Source organism: Echiichthys vipera (assembly GCF_963691815.1).
Source record: "Echiichthys vipera genome assembly, chromosome: 7".
NCBI lineage: Eukaryota > Metazoa > Chordata > Actinopteri > Perciformes > Trachinidae > Echiichthys > Echiichthys vipera.
This window is the reverse complement of record NC_139832.1, coordinates 26,392,440-26,412,831: the sequence shown is the minus strand read 5'-3', so window position 1 is coordinate 26,412,831 and position 20,392 is coordinate 26,392,440. Positions and strand designations below refer to the sequence as shown.

General features: G+C 39.2%; 1 protein-coding gene across 1 annotated transcript in view; it reads right to left on the bottom strand.

The window, feature by feature from the left end:
- Positions 1-20,392, bottom strand: part of LOC310949617 (NT-3 growth factor receptor-like) — a gene marked incomplete at its 3' end in the record, with an annotated part of 217,476 nt that overhangs the window by 100,686 nt on the left and 96,398 nt on the right. The window contains exons 5-7 of the mRNA XM_083917114.1: positions 4,584-4,738; positions 4,079-4,221; positions 1,953-2,097 (exon numbers count right to left, since the gene is read on the bottom strand). Coding sequence (XP_083773240.1) covers positions 1,953-2,097; positions 4,079-4,221; positions 4,584-4,738 — 443 coding nt within the window. The remainder of the gene's footprint in view (positions 1-1,952; positions 2,098-4,078; positions 4,222-4,583; positions 4,739-20,392) is intronic.

The following is a 20,392-nucleotide window of genomic DNA, read 5'->3' as shown; positions in this document are numbered from 1 at the left end:
ATAATTCCACTGCAGTATGAAGTAGTATAGTCTAGTGGAATTAATCAGCAATGTGTCACATTATACAGAAAGCTCATCATTTTGAATTGTCCATGTTATACTGTCTTGAGGGGAATAAAATGCAAAATGGGTGCTTGGACGTTTGGCTGATGTGGATGTGATTGCTGTTGTTGTTGAAGTAACCAATAGGGCTGGAGCTGCATTTGGTGGATGCAATTTTGTAAAAGCCAACAGACCAGTCACTCAGCTTGATGCACGATCAGCACAGCAAGATGTGTCAACATATTTAGAAAGCTATGAAGAGATTAATTGCTGCAGGGTGAACAAAAGCTCTTAATTTTCGTGTTGTTTGGACTGAATATGAAAGTAACAGGTCAACCAAAGAAAATCTTGGTGAAAGGAAATTCTACCGACTTTTCAACCAATCGAAGATCTGCATTATCTCCAGGTGAACTTAATCGTCCACAGTGTACTGTGAGCATTCTTCCAGCGTTTTTCTTGAGGACAGTGACAGCAATGGGATAGCAGTGTATTCCAAATGTTCACCTTAAAACAGTCACTAGGTCACTTGGCTACCACAAAGACCAATGTATAAAGTAAGGGCTTAACAACAGCAACTAACTAAATATACTGTATATATGTCCTTTCTCATCCTCTCAGCCCTCATCCAGAGTAAGTACCCTATTTTGCCAACATACTTACAAATTCTCATAAAGTGTTTTTTCATGCCTAACCCTAACCTTCACCTTTTGTTTGCTAAAATAGTTGTTATTTGTGCACTGTTGCACTTCCGGTTTGGCATACTCTGACTTCTGGTCTGGTCTGGTCCTGCGGTCCGTCAGTGTGTTTTATCATACAAATTTCTGTGCATAACTTTTGTAGAATTTAGTATGGACCTGTTTATGAGAACACGTTGGCTTCACTAAAAAGTGTCTTGTACCTGCAGCCAAATAGGGTATTACGGTATATCCATTATTACGACATTAAAGAACAGGGAACACACATACTGTAGTTTATTTTGACATAATCCAACATTTAGCATTCTACTGCCCCAAATACTCACTAGAGCACCAAATGTGGATTAATTAGTCTGCAGCTAAAAATAGTCCACACTGTTTCCACCTGTATGTTTGATAAAATCTACAGTGACTAGCTGTTTTAGGAAATCAAATTACTGAGCTTTTTTGTCTTCAGTAGGAACCATTGGGCTTGGAGCTAAGTGACAGACAAAAGTATCAGAAAGTGAGAGATCAACATGGTTGGTTTGGGCTTTTTTTTGGACAATTAGACAATTCCCTTTTGAAGTGCAATTAAGAAACATGCATGTTACGTTGGCAGAGAGGGCTATTGTATAGCCAGATGTAATGATAATGTCAAGCTTTTGAAGCCAAGCTAATCAGTGTTAAGGTTAACAACTCCCAGTTTAACACCCAGTAATGTTTGGCCTGAGAAAATAGATACTCCATAATTGTCACATTGGAGAACAATTAAATTAATAGAAAATTGGTCAGTTAGAGTAAATACAGTAATCTAGAATCTTAAAATTGCTCATATAATATCAAAGTAATTCAAAAGGTTGAATGCATTAGCAGGTTATTATTTGCTTTAATGAGACTTGCGTCCATCATCTGCAGCATTCATTTCTCTTTGTGATGTACTGTAGGCCGATTGCTATTTAGGCCTTTTTAATGGCCATGTGACAGGATAATTTATGAGACACATTCATGCAAACAGCTCATTTTGTAGGTCACATGAATATAAACACACACACACACACACAGTGGGTCAGATGTGTATAGGTTGTAATGATGATGGATGGGCCTCTTGAGCGTTATGATAACAATAATAAGTACTTTCCTAGAGTGACCATTAAATGGAAAATGTAAGAGCCAGTCAATAGAAGAGCACTCTGTGTGTAAGCGTTTACTGTATGTGCATGTGTGTGTACTCACAGTGAACAGTCAGCTGGACGGAAGCGTTGGTCATGCCCACTATGTTGGTGGCAGTGCAGGTTAGCAGGAAGTTGTTATCGTCTCTGCTCACATTGACCAAAGTTATGTTGATGGAATGAATGGTGTTATTGTCGTATACTCTCGCCTGGAGGGACAGCAGATAAAACAAGAGAACGAGCATACGCAAATTATGTCAGAACATGTCAGAGTGTAGCATGGGAGAAGGCACGTTCACTATTGTTGTTAGCAAAATAAAGTGGACATTTTAGCTAGCTAAGTAGCCAGCATTTAGCAAAGGTAAGAAGGTTAATGTCAGCATAATGCTGCATTTACACAAAGTTGGCCAAATGTGAAGAACATGTAACCATGACGTTATTCTGACTTGGGAGTGGTCACACATGGTTGCATGCACTGTTAGCCTTGTTATTACAGAATTTAAACTGCTATGTGACCTGAACTTGGAGTAAGGTACAAAGTGCTGAGGTCATAAATGTCAGCATGATACAACCGTTCGCACGTTATACTGATTCTGGCCCTATTCGGGATATATGTTTACATGGAACATGGGAAACCTTGTTTTCCAATCCTAAAAACCTAACAGTATCCATGTTTTTAATCATCTGTGCTCAGCTGTGTCTTCATTTCTCACCATCTCAGTCAATAAGGTCTGTACATAGTATGATCAGAAACCTGAATCAGGTATTTATCAGCATCCTGATGTGTGGCAGAGTACTTGAGGTAGCTTATAGAGGTTTCTGAAACGAGGATATGATGTTTACATGCTCAACACAAAAACGGGAAACTCCAAGAACCTGATCATATCCAAGATACTAGTGTGCCTGTAAAACAAATGTAAATGCATTTAAAATAAACACACTCACTGGCAAAATCTCAAAAGGATTGCACGGATTAAACCTGCACAAATGAGACGAAAAGAAACGGTGTAATTCTCAAAGCTCCCCTAACGGCGCTGCCAAGCAAATAGCGTATTGGCGATTCAGTGCTATTTGCACATATTTAAATGAGGTAAAATGCATACATTTTGGTGTAAGATTGGCCCCTCTCTATGAAAATTAATGCAAAAACAGTAACCTGACTCTTCAGATGGTTTATTACACAGAACCATCACTGGAAACTGTTTGGAAAAGGGCAGGCACTTCCAAAAATTACCTGGCGGGGGATTGGATGAATCATCTGTTTATCACAGGATGCCTGTCAGTCGGGAGAAGAGTGAATACAGTCGCCTTTCTGGGTTTTATTAGAACTGGGGAGTATTTCTTCATCAAAAGAACACCAAAGAATGACAGGCTTTTCTCTATCAAGAGCCTTTTACCAGGCCACCACTGTAAATAAGAATTTGTTTTTAATTATATGTCTGGTTAAATAACGGTAAAATAAAATAAAAGTAACATCATTAGCACACTATGTTTTGTGAATCGGACCTTGAGACGGGACAGATAGCAGCTAAGTGATGCACAAATCCTGGTGCAGCAACAATGCATTCTTTGTGAATTTGTCCGTCAGTGTGTAGCACTAATGGGGGATACATAATCAGAAAGAAACATTTTGAATTTGTGTAACTACAGCCATCCATCTGTTTTTGATGATTCTTTGTATAGTATACGTATGTCCTTTAACAGTAATAGTGCATGAATAGACATACCAGATGCCAGTCCCTCAGTACCTTAGGATAATCACAGGAGAGTTATCTTTTTCGCATGCTGCATCTTCTTAGCTGTGGCTTCCATGTAACTAATTTCCTCTACCGTTGAGTAGTTAATGTGATTTGTGTGAATGATGAGAAATGAGTAATTAAAATCATAATAATACTTTTAATGTCTGATCTCAAATCAAAAGAAAATTTAAATCTGCCATTTAGTCTTCCATGATCTCATCTATCTAGCTACAGCTAATTTATAAAATAAGACTTTGACTCTTCTACTCCAACACTGTACAGCGTGTGTTTCTTCTGAAAAATCATGTCAATCATTGGTGCCAACAGACACACGTCAGTTCTGTGAGGTAACTGCCAGCAGCTGCTGGTATCACATGTCCAATGCAACACTTGCACTAGCTGTGTTTTCATCTGTCATGTGTGTGAGGGTGTTTGTGTGTGTCTGCCCTACCTCTTGTGCATTAATGGAGTGCAAGCCGTTGACAGGCCAGTCCACCTCAGGTAACGGTGATCCAGAGCCGTTACAGATCGCCGTTACTCGATCACCCTCGATAACAGTGAGATTGCTGTGGCTGACACTGATATCTGGCAGGTCTGAGAGACACAGAGAGAGAGAACATGCGGGAAAATGTAATGCCACCCTTATAGGAAGAAATTATATGAGCCATTTCTAAAGATGTAAGGCTTCAGTAGCCACCAAGGGGCTTGGGAAGCTGCCTGTGTTGGGAAGGAAGTATTGAGAGATGTACTGAAACAATGTATTTTGTAGGATTTATTAAATAAGGAAATGTTGAATAACCCCAGTGCTATCATTGAATAATATTTAATCCAAAAAAACATTATCAGCAGTAATAAGTAAGTCAATCCAATCATTAGGTCAAAGGGTGGATATCAGGTGTGTATGTTTGTGCTGATTCTCACACTCTAACCACTCTAACCAACTCTCACACTCTTACCACAACTGCTAATGTTCATATACTGCAGCAGTATACTCCTGTTGCCATCAGCACAGTATAATTGTTGGCTGCTTAGCCCCGCCTCTCCTCTCTGTTGCCATAGCTGCAGCCAGCGAATCTCACAGCCACAGGAAAACACCACCTCCTCTAAATGACTGGAGAGAAAAAGACAGAAAGAGCACTGACAGTGTTAGCAATGTGCTAAATCTCACCAGTAACATATTCACCTTTAAACTGGAACATGTTTATCACATCAAAACTCCTGAAGATGGCACAACACAACTGCGCTAACACATAACAAAGACCTTGTCAGCAACCCTTCTTAAGCAAAGTAATGGAGGACACCTTCAGTGTGTTGGTTCAGTATTTCCCACGGGACTGATGTGGACTATTCTAGTTAAAAATACAAACTGCTAAATTGGGCAGGTTGAGAGAATGACAAAAAGTGGATACACACATAAAAATATAAAAAACCCAGCACTTGATGGCATACACAACAAAGTCCTGGAATCAATGAGAGTTCACAGATTGTGTGATTATGCAACACCCACGGGGGGGGGGGATTTTTCTGTGAAAAGTGAACTGTATTCATTCTGGTGGAACAATTCAGCCCAGTAACCATTCAGAAATACAACTTTCTCATCAGTGAGTTGCCATTTCAGATTTGGTACCTTCTGAGAGCAGAAAATTATTTTAACTTAAAACCCCTACACCTGACTGATTTCGGATTTCAGCAATATTATTAAATATATTGTTTTGCCATTGACTTTTATACAATAAACTATATTCATAAATAGCATCTGGATTGGTAACGACAACTACCAGCTGTAAGCACACTACAGGAGGGTGTCATCACCACTGTACTCTTCCAGTTTATACAAAGAAGCTTTGTAGCGTGGTTTCTGCTACATGAAGCTATGAACCAATCAACACATACTACGAAGTCTTTGCATTACAAAAAAAGCCCACAGAGGGTCTTCAACATCATCTGCAATACTGCACAATTTGTGCAAGATGCCGCACTATTACAGGCACTGTATAGGGCTGATGATTTTTAAAGCCACAGAGGCTACTCAATGCGTACTTGAAGTACAGTGTAAATTGCCCATTGGTAAATATCATTGTGAGGTTAATCTATTTCTTAATGTTCATACCTTTGTATAAACAATATCAGACAACACACATAATGTCTACACATTACTTATTAAGTGCTATTTTCTGCATTTTTACCCTTTTGTAATACCCCACACAGTACTTATCAGAAATCTGCACCAAATTACTGTATCTTGTACTTTGCAGCTGAGTGTGTCTTAAAACAGACAACTTTCAGTAGGATTAAACCGTTCTTCTTTGTGAAAGTAAGTGCAGAAAGGTTCATATTTAACTCCCAGAACCTACTCTGAGCATTTTTAGTCCTGGTTCACTTTAAGCATGGGGTGATTATGAGTGGCTTGATATAGGCCCTGGTGAATTGACGAACAAAAAGTTTGGTGAAGCAGCTTCCTCCCACCACATATCAAACAAGCGACTTCTGTTGATACATTTAAGAAACTGCTTAAAACTTTTTTTTATGATTTTAATATTACTGTCATTTTACATTTCTTGTGTGTTTATCATACTTTTTCATGCAGTTTTTCATTTTTAAAGATTCTATTACTGTGAATAAACTGTTTTTCTACTAATATCCCACTTTTATCTTTTTTGTTATTTCTTTCAGGATGCTGATGCCTGTTTATAATACCCGTGTTATTGATTTGTTTCTTCTTCAGGACTTTAAGCTGAATTTTTATGTTATGAAACCTGCTATGTACTGTAAAGCATATAACAGTGTTATTATATATTTAATTAGATGATGATGATGATGATGATCATGATGATGATGATGATGATGATGATGATGATGTTGGACTGCAGCCTTCTGCCATGAGGGGAGTGGTTCAAACCGTTTGTGTCTGGGTGAAGACCACAATCTTTGCTGTCCGACTAAAGGGTCCTGGAGGTGTACAGGTCCTGGAGGTACGATAGTTTGCAGCCAATCACCCTCTCAGCAGAGCAAATGATACACTGCAGTCTGCCTTTGTTGGTGGCAGTGCCAACAATGTACCAGATGGTGATGGAGGAGATGAGGATTTTACTCATGATGGCGGTGCAGAAGTGCACCATCCTCATCTTTGGCAGGCTGAACTTCTTCAGCTGGTACAGGAAGTGCATCCTCTGTTGTGCTTTACTAAAGAGAGATCTGATGTTCAGGAGCTTGTAAAAAAAAGCTGCTTGTATACATTGAGGTGCGACTGAACTCCGATTAAGATGTTGGGCGTTAACTCTGATAAAGTTAACAGTTTCACACTGTGAAAGTGTTAAAGTTTCAAAACGAAAACAGTGACAAAACCCAATGAACGTCATGCTGTATTGAGACCAGTATCATTAGGAAAATGTTTACTGAGGTAATAAAATAAGTGAAACGTAAGCTGATTTTCTCATTGACTTCTATACAATCGATCTTTGTTATGGGAATCGCCCCCAGGTGGACATTAGAGAGAATGCAGGTTTAAAGTACTTCCACTTGTGCTTTACATTTCAGGCCTGGAAGCTCTGTCCATTATTTTTTACAGTCTATGGTTGTCACATACATCATTTGTGGATAGCTAGCCTATTTCTCCGCTGGAGCTCCATGATGTCACTCTTTGTGGCTGATAGGAGATTTATGACACAGTTGTATCTGTAAGATTCATGGAGGTGTGAAGGACAGAGAGTAGGAACGAGAGGGTTTTTTTTTCTTTCATCGAAACAAGTAGTGACCCTAGAGTTGATTGTGCTGTTGACAGGGGAGAGATTGACAAATAACTGTCTGGTAGGTTTGCTGGTGGCAGGTGTAGACAAACAACGGAAACATAGAGACATGCAGTCACACGTTGCATGTTCAAAGAATTAAAAAAGCACTGTATACACATACATGGATGGATGCATACGTATGAATGGGCCCCCAAAACTGACAATAAGCAGTTTGAGATGATCACTGAAAAATGTAACTGAATATATCAATAAATAATAGCCTATTGATGGTTCAATCATCAAAATGGAAGGTAAATGCAAATTAGGCTTTAGCCTTTACCCCCATGTTTCCTTTGCCCTCAATCAACTAAAAAAGAATAAAAAACTAAATGTATTCAACTCTATTCTGTATTGTATCACCTTACGTGTTTTGCAACATTTCCCATTTTCCAAAGCTAGCTAAAAGTGTTAGCATTAGCTTATCAGCTAAATACTTCATTTCACTACTTTTTGTGAGATTCAGGGCTTCTCTCTCTCACACACACACACACACACACACACACACACACACACACACACACACACACACACACACACACACACACACACACACACACACACACAGTGCAGAGATGGAGTAGTTATTTACCACCCTGCAGGCGTGCTGTGATGAATTCTGGCTATCTAGTGTGTGTGTTGGTGTGTTTGCTGAGGGGAAGGGGCAAGAGTAATGAACATTTGTTGATCTGAACCCCTGAGCTGATCGCACCCACCCGCGTCTGTAAGCACACACACACAGCCCTCTGCTCATGCCCAACCTTGAGATCAATAGGTGCATTATTACAGCCTCAGCCACAGGTTTGATAAATAGAACAAATTGGATTTGTCTGCAGAAAAATGCCTGAGGACTGAAGTAGCCTGAATTACATTGGCTAAAAAAACAGACCAAGAGAGAGCCAAATAAACAAAAGGGTATCCTCACAAACTTCAACTTCCTAATAAAGGAAGACAATTGTTTTCCCAATATAAAAATTTTCAGAAATTTTTTGGGTTGGAGTTAATTGGTCAATAGTGGGAAAATTGGTCAATAGTGTGAAAAGGATGGTGCTGCGGTGGCTGCAGCCCCACTGCTGGCTAGAGTGAAACACAGTATTAATATAATTTAATAATATTCAACTATGCACATGGTTATCTACCTCAGTATCCTGACAGGACTGGTCATAGAAAAGTAACATTTCAACATTTCTTCTCTTTAAATAATCAAAACAAACTAAAATATAGGTTCTATGGCAAATGGGGACACATCATGCAGTAGTAATCTCTGTTATCTCTACATCCTCAGATACATTTACAAAACACACTTAATTACATCCCACCCACAACTTTTTGCTAACCACTTATTTTTGTTTGAACACTCAACATTTTGCGTTCCTTATGTTTAAAACAGCGACTGTAGTGCAGCATCATGCGTTTGACGTAATGTATTGACAAGAGACACCAAAGGGGTCCTGACAAAATGGCAGAATGTGACAGGTCCGGATGGGGGGCCGGTTGGTTGTGTGGCAGCTTCTGCCTGTGAGTCCAATGTTTTCTTACGTTTTTGAAACTGAATTTCACAGAGCAACCCACTATTAACACTTGAGGTAAGGAAATAAAAAGATACAAAGTAGTGACAGCTGCTCATTATGGCAATAAACGAGAAGGAAAGCTACAGTATGTTAAACATGATGCATCATTAATAACATGTTAAGTTAAGCACCAAAGTGATAATCAAACTACTGTATGTGTCAAGCATGTATGTTCAAGAAAAAAAAAAAGTGTTGACCACCTCAGCAAGAATGGCGCTTGGTGCAAGTTAAAGTATAAAACATGTTGCCTACTACATCTGTTAATTGTATATTATAAACATAAATATGCACAGACCGTATAATGCATGAATGTATCCATATCTCCACACACACACACACACACACACACACACACACACACACACACACACACACACACACACACACACACACACACATCAAAGACTAAAAATACAGCAAACTCTCTCTCAGGATCACAGACTGTGTCATTGTCAGTCTACTGGCCTGTATTCATTAGTTCTCATTAGCATGTCTGAGGCACGGCATGGTGTGGCACCACTTGATTTTATAATTCCATGCCAGCCAAAGAACAGTGGGATTATTAAATGACAAAAGAGAGAGAGCTTCAATTAGAGATGCACCAGTGTTATCTGTACAATGGGGATCAGCTCTGATGAAGCTATCTTTGCCTTGATTAAAAAAACAAAACAATCTGTTACACATCTCTTTACCAATTATGAAGAGTAAATCTATTGGCATCATCTGAGCAAGACCTTATTAACTGTGAATTTTTCTGGTAGCAGAGGGGCCAGTCACTTCCCCTGTGATAGCGCAGACATGACGACACAAGGTGAAATGCTTGAGGCAGGACATATACTGGGCATAGCATAAACTGTGGGAGCAAGTCTGGCTAAAAGACTGCACTAACAACATTACGCAAGTTTTTAATCATACAACATTTTATCATACACTTTAGTTGTTTCCCTCTATCGTTGCAAGAGCACTGCAGCCAACCATAATGCATAAAAAGAAGCATATAAATGATCATTGTTGCCTGAATAAGAGGCCAATCCCACCCCAGTCTTTCAAATTCAGAGGGTCCTTGCAAACTCTGTGCCAAGGTGGTCAGTTTTTGTATAAGGTTTAGCTGAAGTGCAAGGACATTTTGTTAGACTGCACAGTGAGGATCCTTTTCTATGTTTTTTTTTTCTTTTCTTTTAATAGCACAGCTGGAACTTGAATATTTAGCAGTAGCAGAATTTTCAGTCCATTACAGTCTAATACCCGGTATAAGACGGGTGTCCCTCATTGAAACGTCCCTAATTTAAATGTGAGCCATCCCTAAAGGCTTCTGTCGGGGCTTTTCTTGGCCCTGAAGAAGAGCAGAGCCATTTTTCTCCCCTGAAAAAACGTCTGGTTCCTGATTGGATATAACTATGCGGGATGTGACGTAGGTAGTACTCGACGCAATAACAACACACCTCATTATTAAAACAGGCGAATTAAGAGAGTAAACACTTTTATTCAGTGGTGTAGTGATATCTTTTTTTACTACTGGAGCACAGAAAAGGATCTGTGCACACACATCTTTGCACATGCTAGTTAAAATGAGGGCCGCAGGATTCCGACCTGCTTCCCTTTGCTGCATGTCGTCCCCTCTTTCTCTCTCTCTGTCTCTCCCATTTTCCTGTCAACCTCCAACTGCCCCATCCAAATAAAGGTATAAAGGGGCAAAAAACTGATTACTGATTACTGCATTCTATTTGCTCAGGTGCTGCGTTGAAATAAACAAACCATCAACAGAAAATACATTTCTACATTTCCCCCCTGAAATTTTAAGGTGGAGTGTTTTCTTTCATGTTACTTGTACATGAGCTAAAGTCATGAATCAAACGAGCCACCATAAATGTCAAAATGATTTTTTTTTCTTTGTCTTTGTCTTTCCCTTGTCCCTTGTCTTTCTTGAATGACATACATTTTAATAATGGTCAGATCTTGAAGTGTACATAAAACTGTCTGAATGTCAAGCAGATTATTCAAACTGCAACTATTCTGTTTTTCCCATATGTAGAAAGAAGTGCTGCAGCGCCGCTCTTGTGTATCAACGATTACCCAGCGATCAAAACCCATTCAGAGTGATACGTCACATCCGGAGTCTGGTAAATCCCTCTGTGATCCTTTTTTAGTCACGGAGACACACCAAGTAAGAGGAAATTTGAGCTGCAACATTTTACCTAAACGCAAATGCGCCTAATGTTTGCATATCAGTCAGACTTATTGGGAGGGTGAGTCAGACCCAACTGAACCAGTCTGAGAATAATATTTAAAGACTGTAGTGCCTGACCTTACACTGTATTGTACACAGGGAATATCAAAGAACTACGAATAACTCCAACTAGAGCAAGAACTGTGCTCAAAGTTGCGTGCTGAACCTAGTATAAATCTATAGCAACTTGTTTAAAATAGTGTACCACTTTTTTTTTCAACACAAGCATGTAGATAAACCAAGTGTTTTTTTTCTTGGGAGCTGTTATTTTGAGTGGACATAGATTCAAAAGCTCTTGTTTGGGGACAGTTTTGGTCTGGCACAGTGCACTTAAGTCTGATTTGGCCTCTTGCTGAACACTGGAGAGTGTTGGAGTGAGCCAGTACGGCTCTGCACAGGCATGTGTCCCAACCTCTATTTGGATGAATGTGAGTGAGGTGAATGTCATATTGTTCAACTGCACAACATATTAGTGTTGGCCTGGATTCTGCCCATTTAATCAGCAGTTTTGCCAACACTTGCTCATCCTAACAATCACATATGGCCATTTTGTCAGGACCCTTTGGTGTCACTTGCACTGGGTTGTCATGTCCTGCAAGGAAGGTTAATAAAGAATCGGTGGGGTTTAAATAAGTGCATTTGTAATGTACTGTAAGTTGGAAAGCAACACTCTCGATCTACCGCTCTCGTCAATCTTTGTTCCTACCCTCAACTACGGTCATGAGGAATGGGTCGTGAACTAGAAGAAGAATTAGATCACCAGTACACGAAATGGGTTTTCTCAGGAGGGTGGCTGGCATCTCATATAGAGATAGGGTTAGAAGTTCAGCCATCTGTCAGGAACTTGGAGTAGAGGCGCTGCTCCTTTGCGTTGAAAGGAGCCAGTTGAGGTGATTCGGGCATCTGGTAAGGATGCCCCCTGGGCGCCTCCCTAGGGAGGTGTTCCAGGCACGTCCAGCTGGGAGGAGGCCTTGAGGAAGACCCAGGACTAAGTGGAAAGATTATATCACCACACCGGCCTGGGAACGCCTCGGGATCCCCCAGTTAGAGCTGGTTAATGTGGCCTGGGAAACGGAAGTTTGGGGTTCCCTGCTAGAGCTTCTGTCGCCAAACTAAACCAAGATAAGCTGTTGAAGAGGAGTGACATGAGTGTGAGTTCAGTTACAGAACATTAATGGGACACAAACCCTGTTCACCTGGGTTAAAGTCCTGTGTTCCATCTTAAGCGGATTTCATACCTCTGGATCCGGACGAAATTGGTCCGTCCGTTCCAAATGTCTCTGGTGCTACCTGGAGCTAGCTTGTTGAACACTTGTTGATATGGATGTTACCAAACGCATCCACTAGAAGGCAGTGCTCTGTCGCAAATTTACCGGCATTAACAATCGCAAACCTGGCGTCTGTAGAGGAGATTTGCTGTTTGTCATCTGATTTGGCAAAAAAAGTTGCAAAAAGTGTACTTGGCGGTGGCATGGGAGACCACTCAATGAAAACAGACACCTTAATGGAGAGTTTTTTTCTTTAGTTTTGCCAATGAGAGAGCTGAATGATGAAAGGCACTTCCAGTACTTTAGGATGTCCGCAGCTGCTGCTTCTTCTTCATCCGAGTTTTCTGGCGGCTGCCTGCTGCTAGTTTTGAGGATTTGCTTTTTAAATGTCCAGTTAGTACACTCTTCTTTGTCGATTTTGGTGAATGGTTGGACTGACTCTATACCGCTAACTCAATTTCCGTTGGTATTGCTCTGTTTGGTTGGACCACTACGGATTCATAAGCTCAGAGGTGACGGACCCATTAACGGACGAGACGACCTCTGGGACTGGACAAAAGGGCAATTATAAATAAGAATTTGTTGTTAATGACTTACCTGGTTAAATAAAGGTTAAAATGTGATAAACAGGCAATGATGTAACAAAATGAATGAAAAAGCATTTTTCATGTAAACAGGCAGTGTCATTAAATGCTTACATATGATGCCGAAAATGAGGCATTGTATGGAGGGGAAACAGTTGCCGGGTAATTTGAGATGACAACTCAGATCCCCACCAACATTTATAACTAATTTGTTGCTCTATGATTCATCCAACAGTACACTTGGGTTTATGTGGCACCCTGTCAGCGTGGCTTAATTAAAGTTCTTCCATTAGTAGATTCTTTAAGGTCTTAAGATCATGTTGTTTCTCCCCAAGGTTGATCTGAGTTTATCTGACGACATGCGGCAAATGCAATCTTTGCTCCTCTGACACCAACTTCATTAACTCCCTCATCTACCTGGCCAGGGGAGTGCGATGTAAATGCGTTGTACCACTTTGTAGTGGAGATAACCTCTCTCTCATTCATATAGCAAAGATAACCTCCCTCTTTCATTAAAAGTGTGGGGCAGATGGAAAAGAGAGACAACTGAGTCGTGGGAGAAGAGAGTGTAGAGAGTGTGTCGAGGGAAAAAAGTTATTTATAGTGCAATTGCTAAATTAATTTTTATGCTATTTTTTGAGAGCAAACTGATGCTCTTAAAGGAATGCTTTTCCCTCAAAATGAGTATTTGTTCATCACTTACTCACCCTGTGTTACCTGGAATTTTGTGAAGAAAACTGTGTTTTTCTCACATGTTGTGAAGGAAGAATACAAAAATGGAGGAAGTCGTTTGTTCTTTGTTCACAGTGGACACGCATGAAAAAAACATTTTTCTTCAAGAATTCAAGGCATGGTGTAACAAATGAATATATACAAATGAGTATTTCCCCAACTTGTCCAATACTGACTTTTTGGCATGGTCGTCACAGATGCATTTTGCACCAGCGGCCAGACTAGCTGAACACAGAGGAAGAGTGACTTCTTTCTGTGCTTAGGACGCCATTATTCCACTATATCTTTACATAGAAAATAGCTGTTGGCTACTATATTAATGGTCTAAATTATCAACTACGGCTCAGAGTATACGGTGTCTGAATTGTTTGAGATCCGCAAATGGCCATTTGATACAATCATGTTTTCAGTACAATGAGAGAGAGTAACTAGAGTACTGAATAAGCATAAACCCTAGCTGAAAACATTCCATCCTCTGGGGAACATGTGCAGAGCAAATCTCATGACAAACTGCCCATTAACTTCAGACATGTTTAATGTATGAGTGAACATTATGGTAACATTTGGTCCAAGGAGTGGATCCATCCCCAGGGAACCATGAAAATCGACAGCAAGCTAGAGGAATGCAGCCAGTGGTTATAAGAATACAGTGTCATGTCAACAATTTTGCTGAAGAAGAATTTTAAACCAGGTGAGTTATGTAGGAGAAGAGAAAGTCTTGACATTGCAGGAACATAAAATTGCAATAATCATGATAATCATGGTACCCATAACACTCTAAATAAACTATGCCAAATAGCTGTAGATAATAAGTGGACATTGACTAAAGTTTTTATATTATTTTTTGTCTAACTTTCAAAGGTCCCACTTTGAGTGAGTACTACCACTTTAAATAGAAAAGTGCTCTTCACCATTCCAAGTATCTAATATGTTCTCATATCAAATTCAGAAATATGAATCTCCATTTTCTCCCTACTCATTTCCCTCTTCTGTCCTGCAGGCACACTGCCACTCTTGTGAGGACACTTTTCCTTTGGTTTCTTTTGAGCCGTTTACAGCACTGACACACCGATACATACTATACTTTATACTTTTCATGTTCAGTTACACACTCAATTAATTTGCTTTTGTTAAATCTTTAAAATGTTGCGTCTCTCATATTCGTCATGGCTCAAGAGTATGGTTGTGACAGCTGTGAACATTTACTATACATTTTATTGGCATAAATTCAGGGCGAGAATTGCAATGTGAGAAATGAAATAGAGATTGTAAGATACTTCTTCTATTACAAAACAACAGTAGAACTCAGAAATGGAGCGATGGATGACAGGCAGGAAAGCTCGGTAAATCATTTTATTTTTTATTAAAATGATTGGTCAGACTTTTATCAGTGATACAGTGTATAAGAATTGAATAGTTTTGAGTTTCAATACCTGGTGGATTTTTTTTACATTTTAGTGTGCCATAGTCTTATTAGGAGCATTTTAAGATTACAATTGTGTAAACATGCCAGAAAGGTAAGAATTTCTTTAAGTGTTAGACATTGACAGCTCTCCTAAAACAAAAAGCTTGTTATTAGGGATGTACCGATTTATAGATTTTGGATGACATTCGCCCCATTGATTGCCTACCTGCCCATTGGTAAATAAAATGCCATTTACTGATTTACTCGAGATAAGCAGTGTTACACTCCCAGCATGATATATGAATATTTCAGTGTGTTTGTAATGGCTTTTACATTCACATTTATTTTTCACAAAATGTTTTTGTTGGGCTATGACAGGACTGAAAAATCATTGTCGTTGAGTGGGTAATTTTAGTTGTATAGCAGCTAAAAGGGCTCTTGAAGCAATTATTGTTCATTTGAGAGAAGGATATATAAAAGGTTGTTGATCAAATCTGTGCTCATTCAGATACTCACTAAAGGAAGAATAAATGATAACAAAAACAACAACAAAACATTAGTGTCTGCATCAGCCAAATTGTCACAATAAACATTGGTATCGACCCACGGTGCATCCTTTCTTATTAGCGTGTTAGCGGAACGACGCTATGGAGTTTATTATGAAACGGAGCAGCTTTCAGAGAAATCTATAGAGCACACAAACAAACTGATACAACCAAGGAAGACACAGCCCCTTACTACCTTTCACCTGCAGTCATACTGTGAAGTGCAGAATTTTAAGGCTGAATACATCCTTGTTGGAATGAGAGGTCATTCACAAAGAGAAGCTGTGGGCTGTGGTGTGTGTGTGTGTGTTTGGCACGTAAAGTAATCACTATCTGACCTTTGTTTGTCATGAAGCTTTATCCTGCACAATGCAGCAGGTCGGCCTATGAACCACAAGAGCACCAGCAGATGTTGATACACCACATGCATCAAGCACAGACTGACCTTAAGGATTGATGTGCCTGGCCAACATTTTGACATTGCATTGATTTCTATATGATAGCTTGCACCGATGTGGAAAAGCTGTGTAAACAGAGAGGCAAAATGAAAGCACAGGTTCACTCAGAGGTGCTCTTTTTTTTAAACAAACAGACACATTTGTCCAACGCAGGCTTCTCTAAACAAGGTAACAGACCCCCACCTAAATGCACTGCAAAGTAATGTGCGGCTGTCTTTTAATCTGATCTTTATGGGAACAAATATTGATGTTTAAGTGTACACCACCTAATATATAAAGCCATATCCATCTGTTGACTATTGCATCAAGCAAAATATTTGTTTCCCATACTTTTAGAAAGGCAGCCATCTCATTAAATCTTTACTCATTGTATGAAATTTCATATTGTCACACATACTGATTTGGGGAAAATATTTTTTTCTGTACTACTGACTGACTCTATTTCATATCAGCCCTTTGATTTCAGACCAGTTTCTGTGCTTTGGTAGTTCATGTGAAAGCAATGGCAAGTCTTTACACAGCCCTAGATATGCTGACTTGCTGCATAGAAAGATAATGTTATTCATGTATGTAACCAGGTTTCCCAAACATTCTACATCACGTACATAACTGAAGTCATGTAACAATATACTTCTCAAACTATAATATTATTCTAAACCTAACCAAGTAGTTTTGTTGATTAAACCTAACCAAACTGCAACTGTTTCACAACATTCATCACCTGCTTAAAGCTGTGACCATTATATTTAGGTGTGAGGACGTGTTGATCTGCTGACTCCAGTTGGGTTGCTAATTTAAGAAACGCTCCTGTGGGTCTTATCAGAAGGTAGGAACAAACAACCTATGTGGTTGTACAGTTTGAAGGATTTGTGAAAACTCTAGCTACCCTAATTTAACTCTTCAATTATACATCAGAGCAGACACATTGAGTTCTGATCCGATAACTGCAATGTCCAATTAACAATAATCAACTGGACTAAAATGCTCCAAATAAGTTTGATCACAGTCCGTGAGCAGTCAATGGCACTACATCAGAGACTTGTTGGCTCAGATTGGTTGTTGGTCAGGCCATTTGGAGCCATTCGGAGCCGACTGGAACAGAAGGTGGAGGTAGAGGGTAGACATGACTTTTTTACAGATCGTCTGTCTCATTTTACTGTCAGGAAATAGTTGCAGTTTCATGATTGTTATGATGTTTTTTTTTAACCAATAACGGCTTGTTAATAAATTTAGCTTTTTTTTTTGAGACGCTACAAATGTTAGTATTTTAACCTAAACCACAATTGTTTTCTAAACCTAACCACATATTTTTGTAACCTAACCATGTGACATTTGTATTGTTGACATTCACAATGGGACTTCTAGAGCTTTAAAAGGTTTTGCCAATGGGGTCCTAACGGCAACAGATGCGATGTGAATAGATGATTATGTAACACTAATGAGGGAGGGATTTCACTTGTGGATTAGTGTTTCAGATAGGTTAGACTACTGGAGAATGTGAGAATGAGACTCAGGAGGCAAAGGTTTAAATGTAAAAGTAACGCTGGCTTTAGTTAGAACAAATAAATTGAAAAGAATAAAATACACAGATAAACAAATGGATAAATAAACAAGTTAAAGACAAACAATATTCTCTGACAAAACAATTAAATAGATATAACATACAGTAATATCCAGAGTGTATCTAATTTGGCTACATTTTCTAATTTGGGTGCTAATATCCTGAATCCTATGTTTTAATTTCAAATGTTTAGGTTCTCTGATAAAATGTGACGGTTTTCAATAAACCAAAGGAAAAAAATAAAATAAAATATGAATTAAAAGACATCACAAACACCATTCACTTGAGGAGGATTTATCCTACACAGCAGCAATGCATATCCGATTCCAGAGGAAGTCCGAGGTCCAAGGAAAAGAAAAAAAGTGAGTGTTGGTCCAGTGTTCCAGGGATGGAGAAAATGTAAGTCTGGGGAATTGCGTGACAGGGCTGAGTGTGAGAGTGTTTAGATGCTGGGCCTACCACACCAGAGAGTGTAGCAGGACCTCTCCAGTGACCATTGGATATCTGGGGTTCACATCACTCTAGATCAAGTGGGTGGCTCACCCTCGCTTCACGTCCCTGGAAGGTCCCAATAAACAAAGAAAGTCCAAAAGACCAAAGAAAAGAAAAAACAAAAAAACCCTGACCTGTCAACGGACAGGGTCAGAGAATTATCAAGAGTTATTTATTAATACAGTTCGTCATTCATTGTTACCACAGCAACAGAACAATATGCAATACTGGACATATTGGTTAACTGTTAACCAAGGAGAAATTCTCGTTAATTATTAGTCTCTGCTAAAGACAACTTTACATCACAGGTCTATTTTTGACCACGCAACATTACAACTTGTTCTCTGGTCCGTATCAAATTTGATGAAAAGTTATGCACTGAAATTCATAGGAAAAACACGCTGACGGACCGCAGGACCTGACCGGAAGTAAACAGACGCCAACCAGAAGTGCACAAAAAACAATGTGACGTGACTGACCTTAGCAACAAAAAGTGATGGTAAGGGTTAGGCATGAAAAACACTTGGTATGGATTCGAGAAAAAAACTTTATGGGACAAATTAGGCATGAAAAACAATTGATTAGGATTAGAAAAAAAAATGTTGATTGGTTTAGTATGGACAGGAATTGAACCCCGCTCCCCTGGCTTAAAGTCCTGTGTTTTAGGAGCCAGACAGCCCCCCCAGTAGATTTTAAATGTATTATTTGGGACCTTGAATAATGGTTTAAACTCTAACTCTATATTATTACTATTGATTACAACCATAACTCTATATTATTATTGATTACAACGATAGGAGACCTGAGTAGGACTTGCTGCTGCCCTAAAGACTTGGATTGGACAAGAAGTAAACCCCTTCAAACCCATAACTATTAAGGCTGATGGCCACTGATTACATCCATTAAATGTAGTAATAACATACGAAATGGGTAAAACATTTCAACATTCATTTCATTAACAATGTTTTACTTGGTAGGAAAAATAATATAAAGCATATCATACACTTTCTTCTTACATTTGTACTAGATATGTTTTAGTGTTTAATTCTCCATTTGTCACTATTTTATGAATGTCTGTGTTGTGTCATCATCCAACCATAATCCTCCATCCATGTTAGGACGTAGATCCCTGTGTAATGGAGCAACAAGAACATTATACTGCAGTTCTTTAGTTGCCCGTTGCCACAGTAACGTCTCGTCCACTCTTCATCCACTCATAATGAAATGCGGAAAATGATCAATGTTACTTTTTTCTGGACAAAAACCTATTTTCTGTGTTTTCCTTTTACTTGAAGTAATCCATTGGTTCTTATTATTGTTTTTGTGCCACAGTACACATAGCAATAAAAATGGCTTACAGGCAATCAATCCAGGCTACAAGCTGCTGATCTATACAACAACAACAACACATACAGTTTATTGTCCAGGGGCCTGTTTCACTAAGCAGGTTTAGTGAAAACTCTGAGTCTGTTAACCCTGAAATGAGGGAAACTCTGAGTTTTCCGTTTCACAAAGGGAGGTAACTCAAACCAGAGAGAGAGGGGTAACTCTAGCCTGTTTCACAAAGAGAGGTAACTTAACCTCTCGGTCAGTTACCATGGTAACATGCTCTCTGAAACTAACCTGGTCGGGACCAGGTTTTTCTCAGAAAACCTTGAGTTTCTCTCTGTCTCCGCACTCTTTCAGCCACACACGGTGTTTGATTTCCTCATTCATTCAGTCAGCGCGCGAGTTTTGGCGTAGTATAGTTCCGTCTGTTTTTCAGAAAATCACTGCAAACATCAGACATTAGAAGTTATATTAGGTGGCGACTATTTCACTACCATGGCATGTCCTTTTGATAATGATCCCGTGGATGAAGGTGCAGAATTAATGCGCAGAGAATTAAATATTCGTCGGGAGATGATTATCAAACTATTGATTATAGATGTTCTTGCATTTCCAGGCAATTCTCTTTTTGAGTGGTACCGTTTCATGTCACAGCAGATATTCTGTGTTGTGCTGCGTTTTTTTGCAAAAGAGAGTTTTTTTTATACAACTTATTAAAATCATTCAGTAGGCCTATATAGAAGTTATATTGGGTGGTGAATATTTACACTACCATGGCATGTCCTTTTGATAATGATCCCGTGGATGA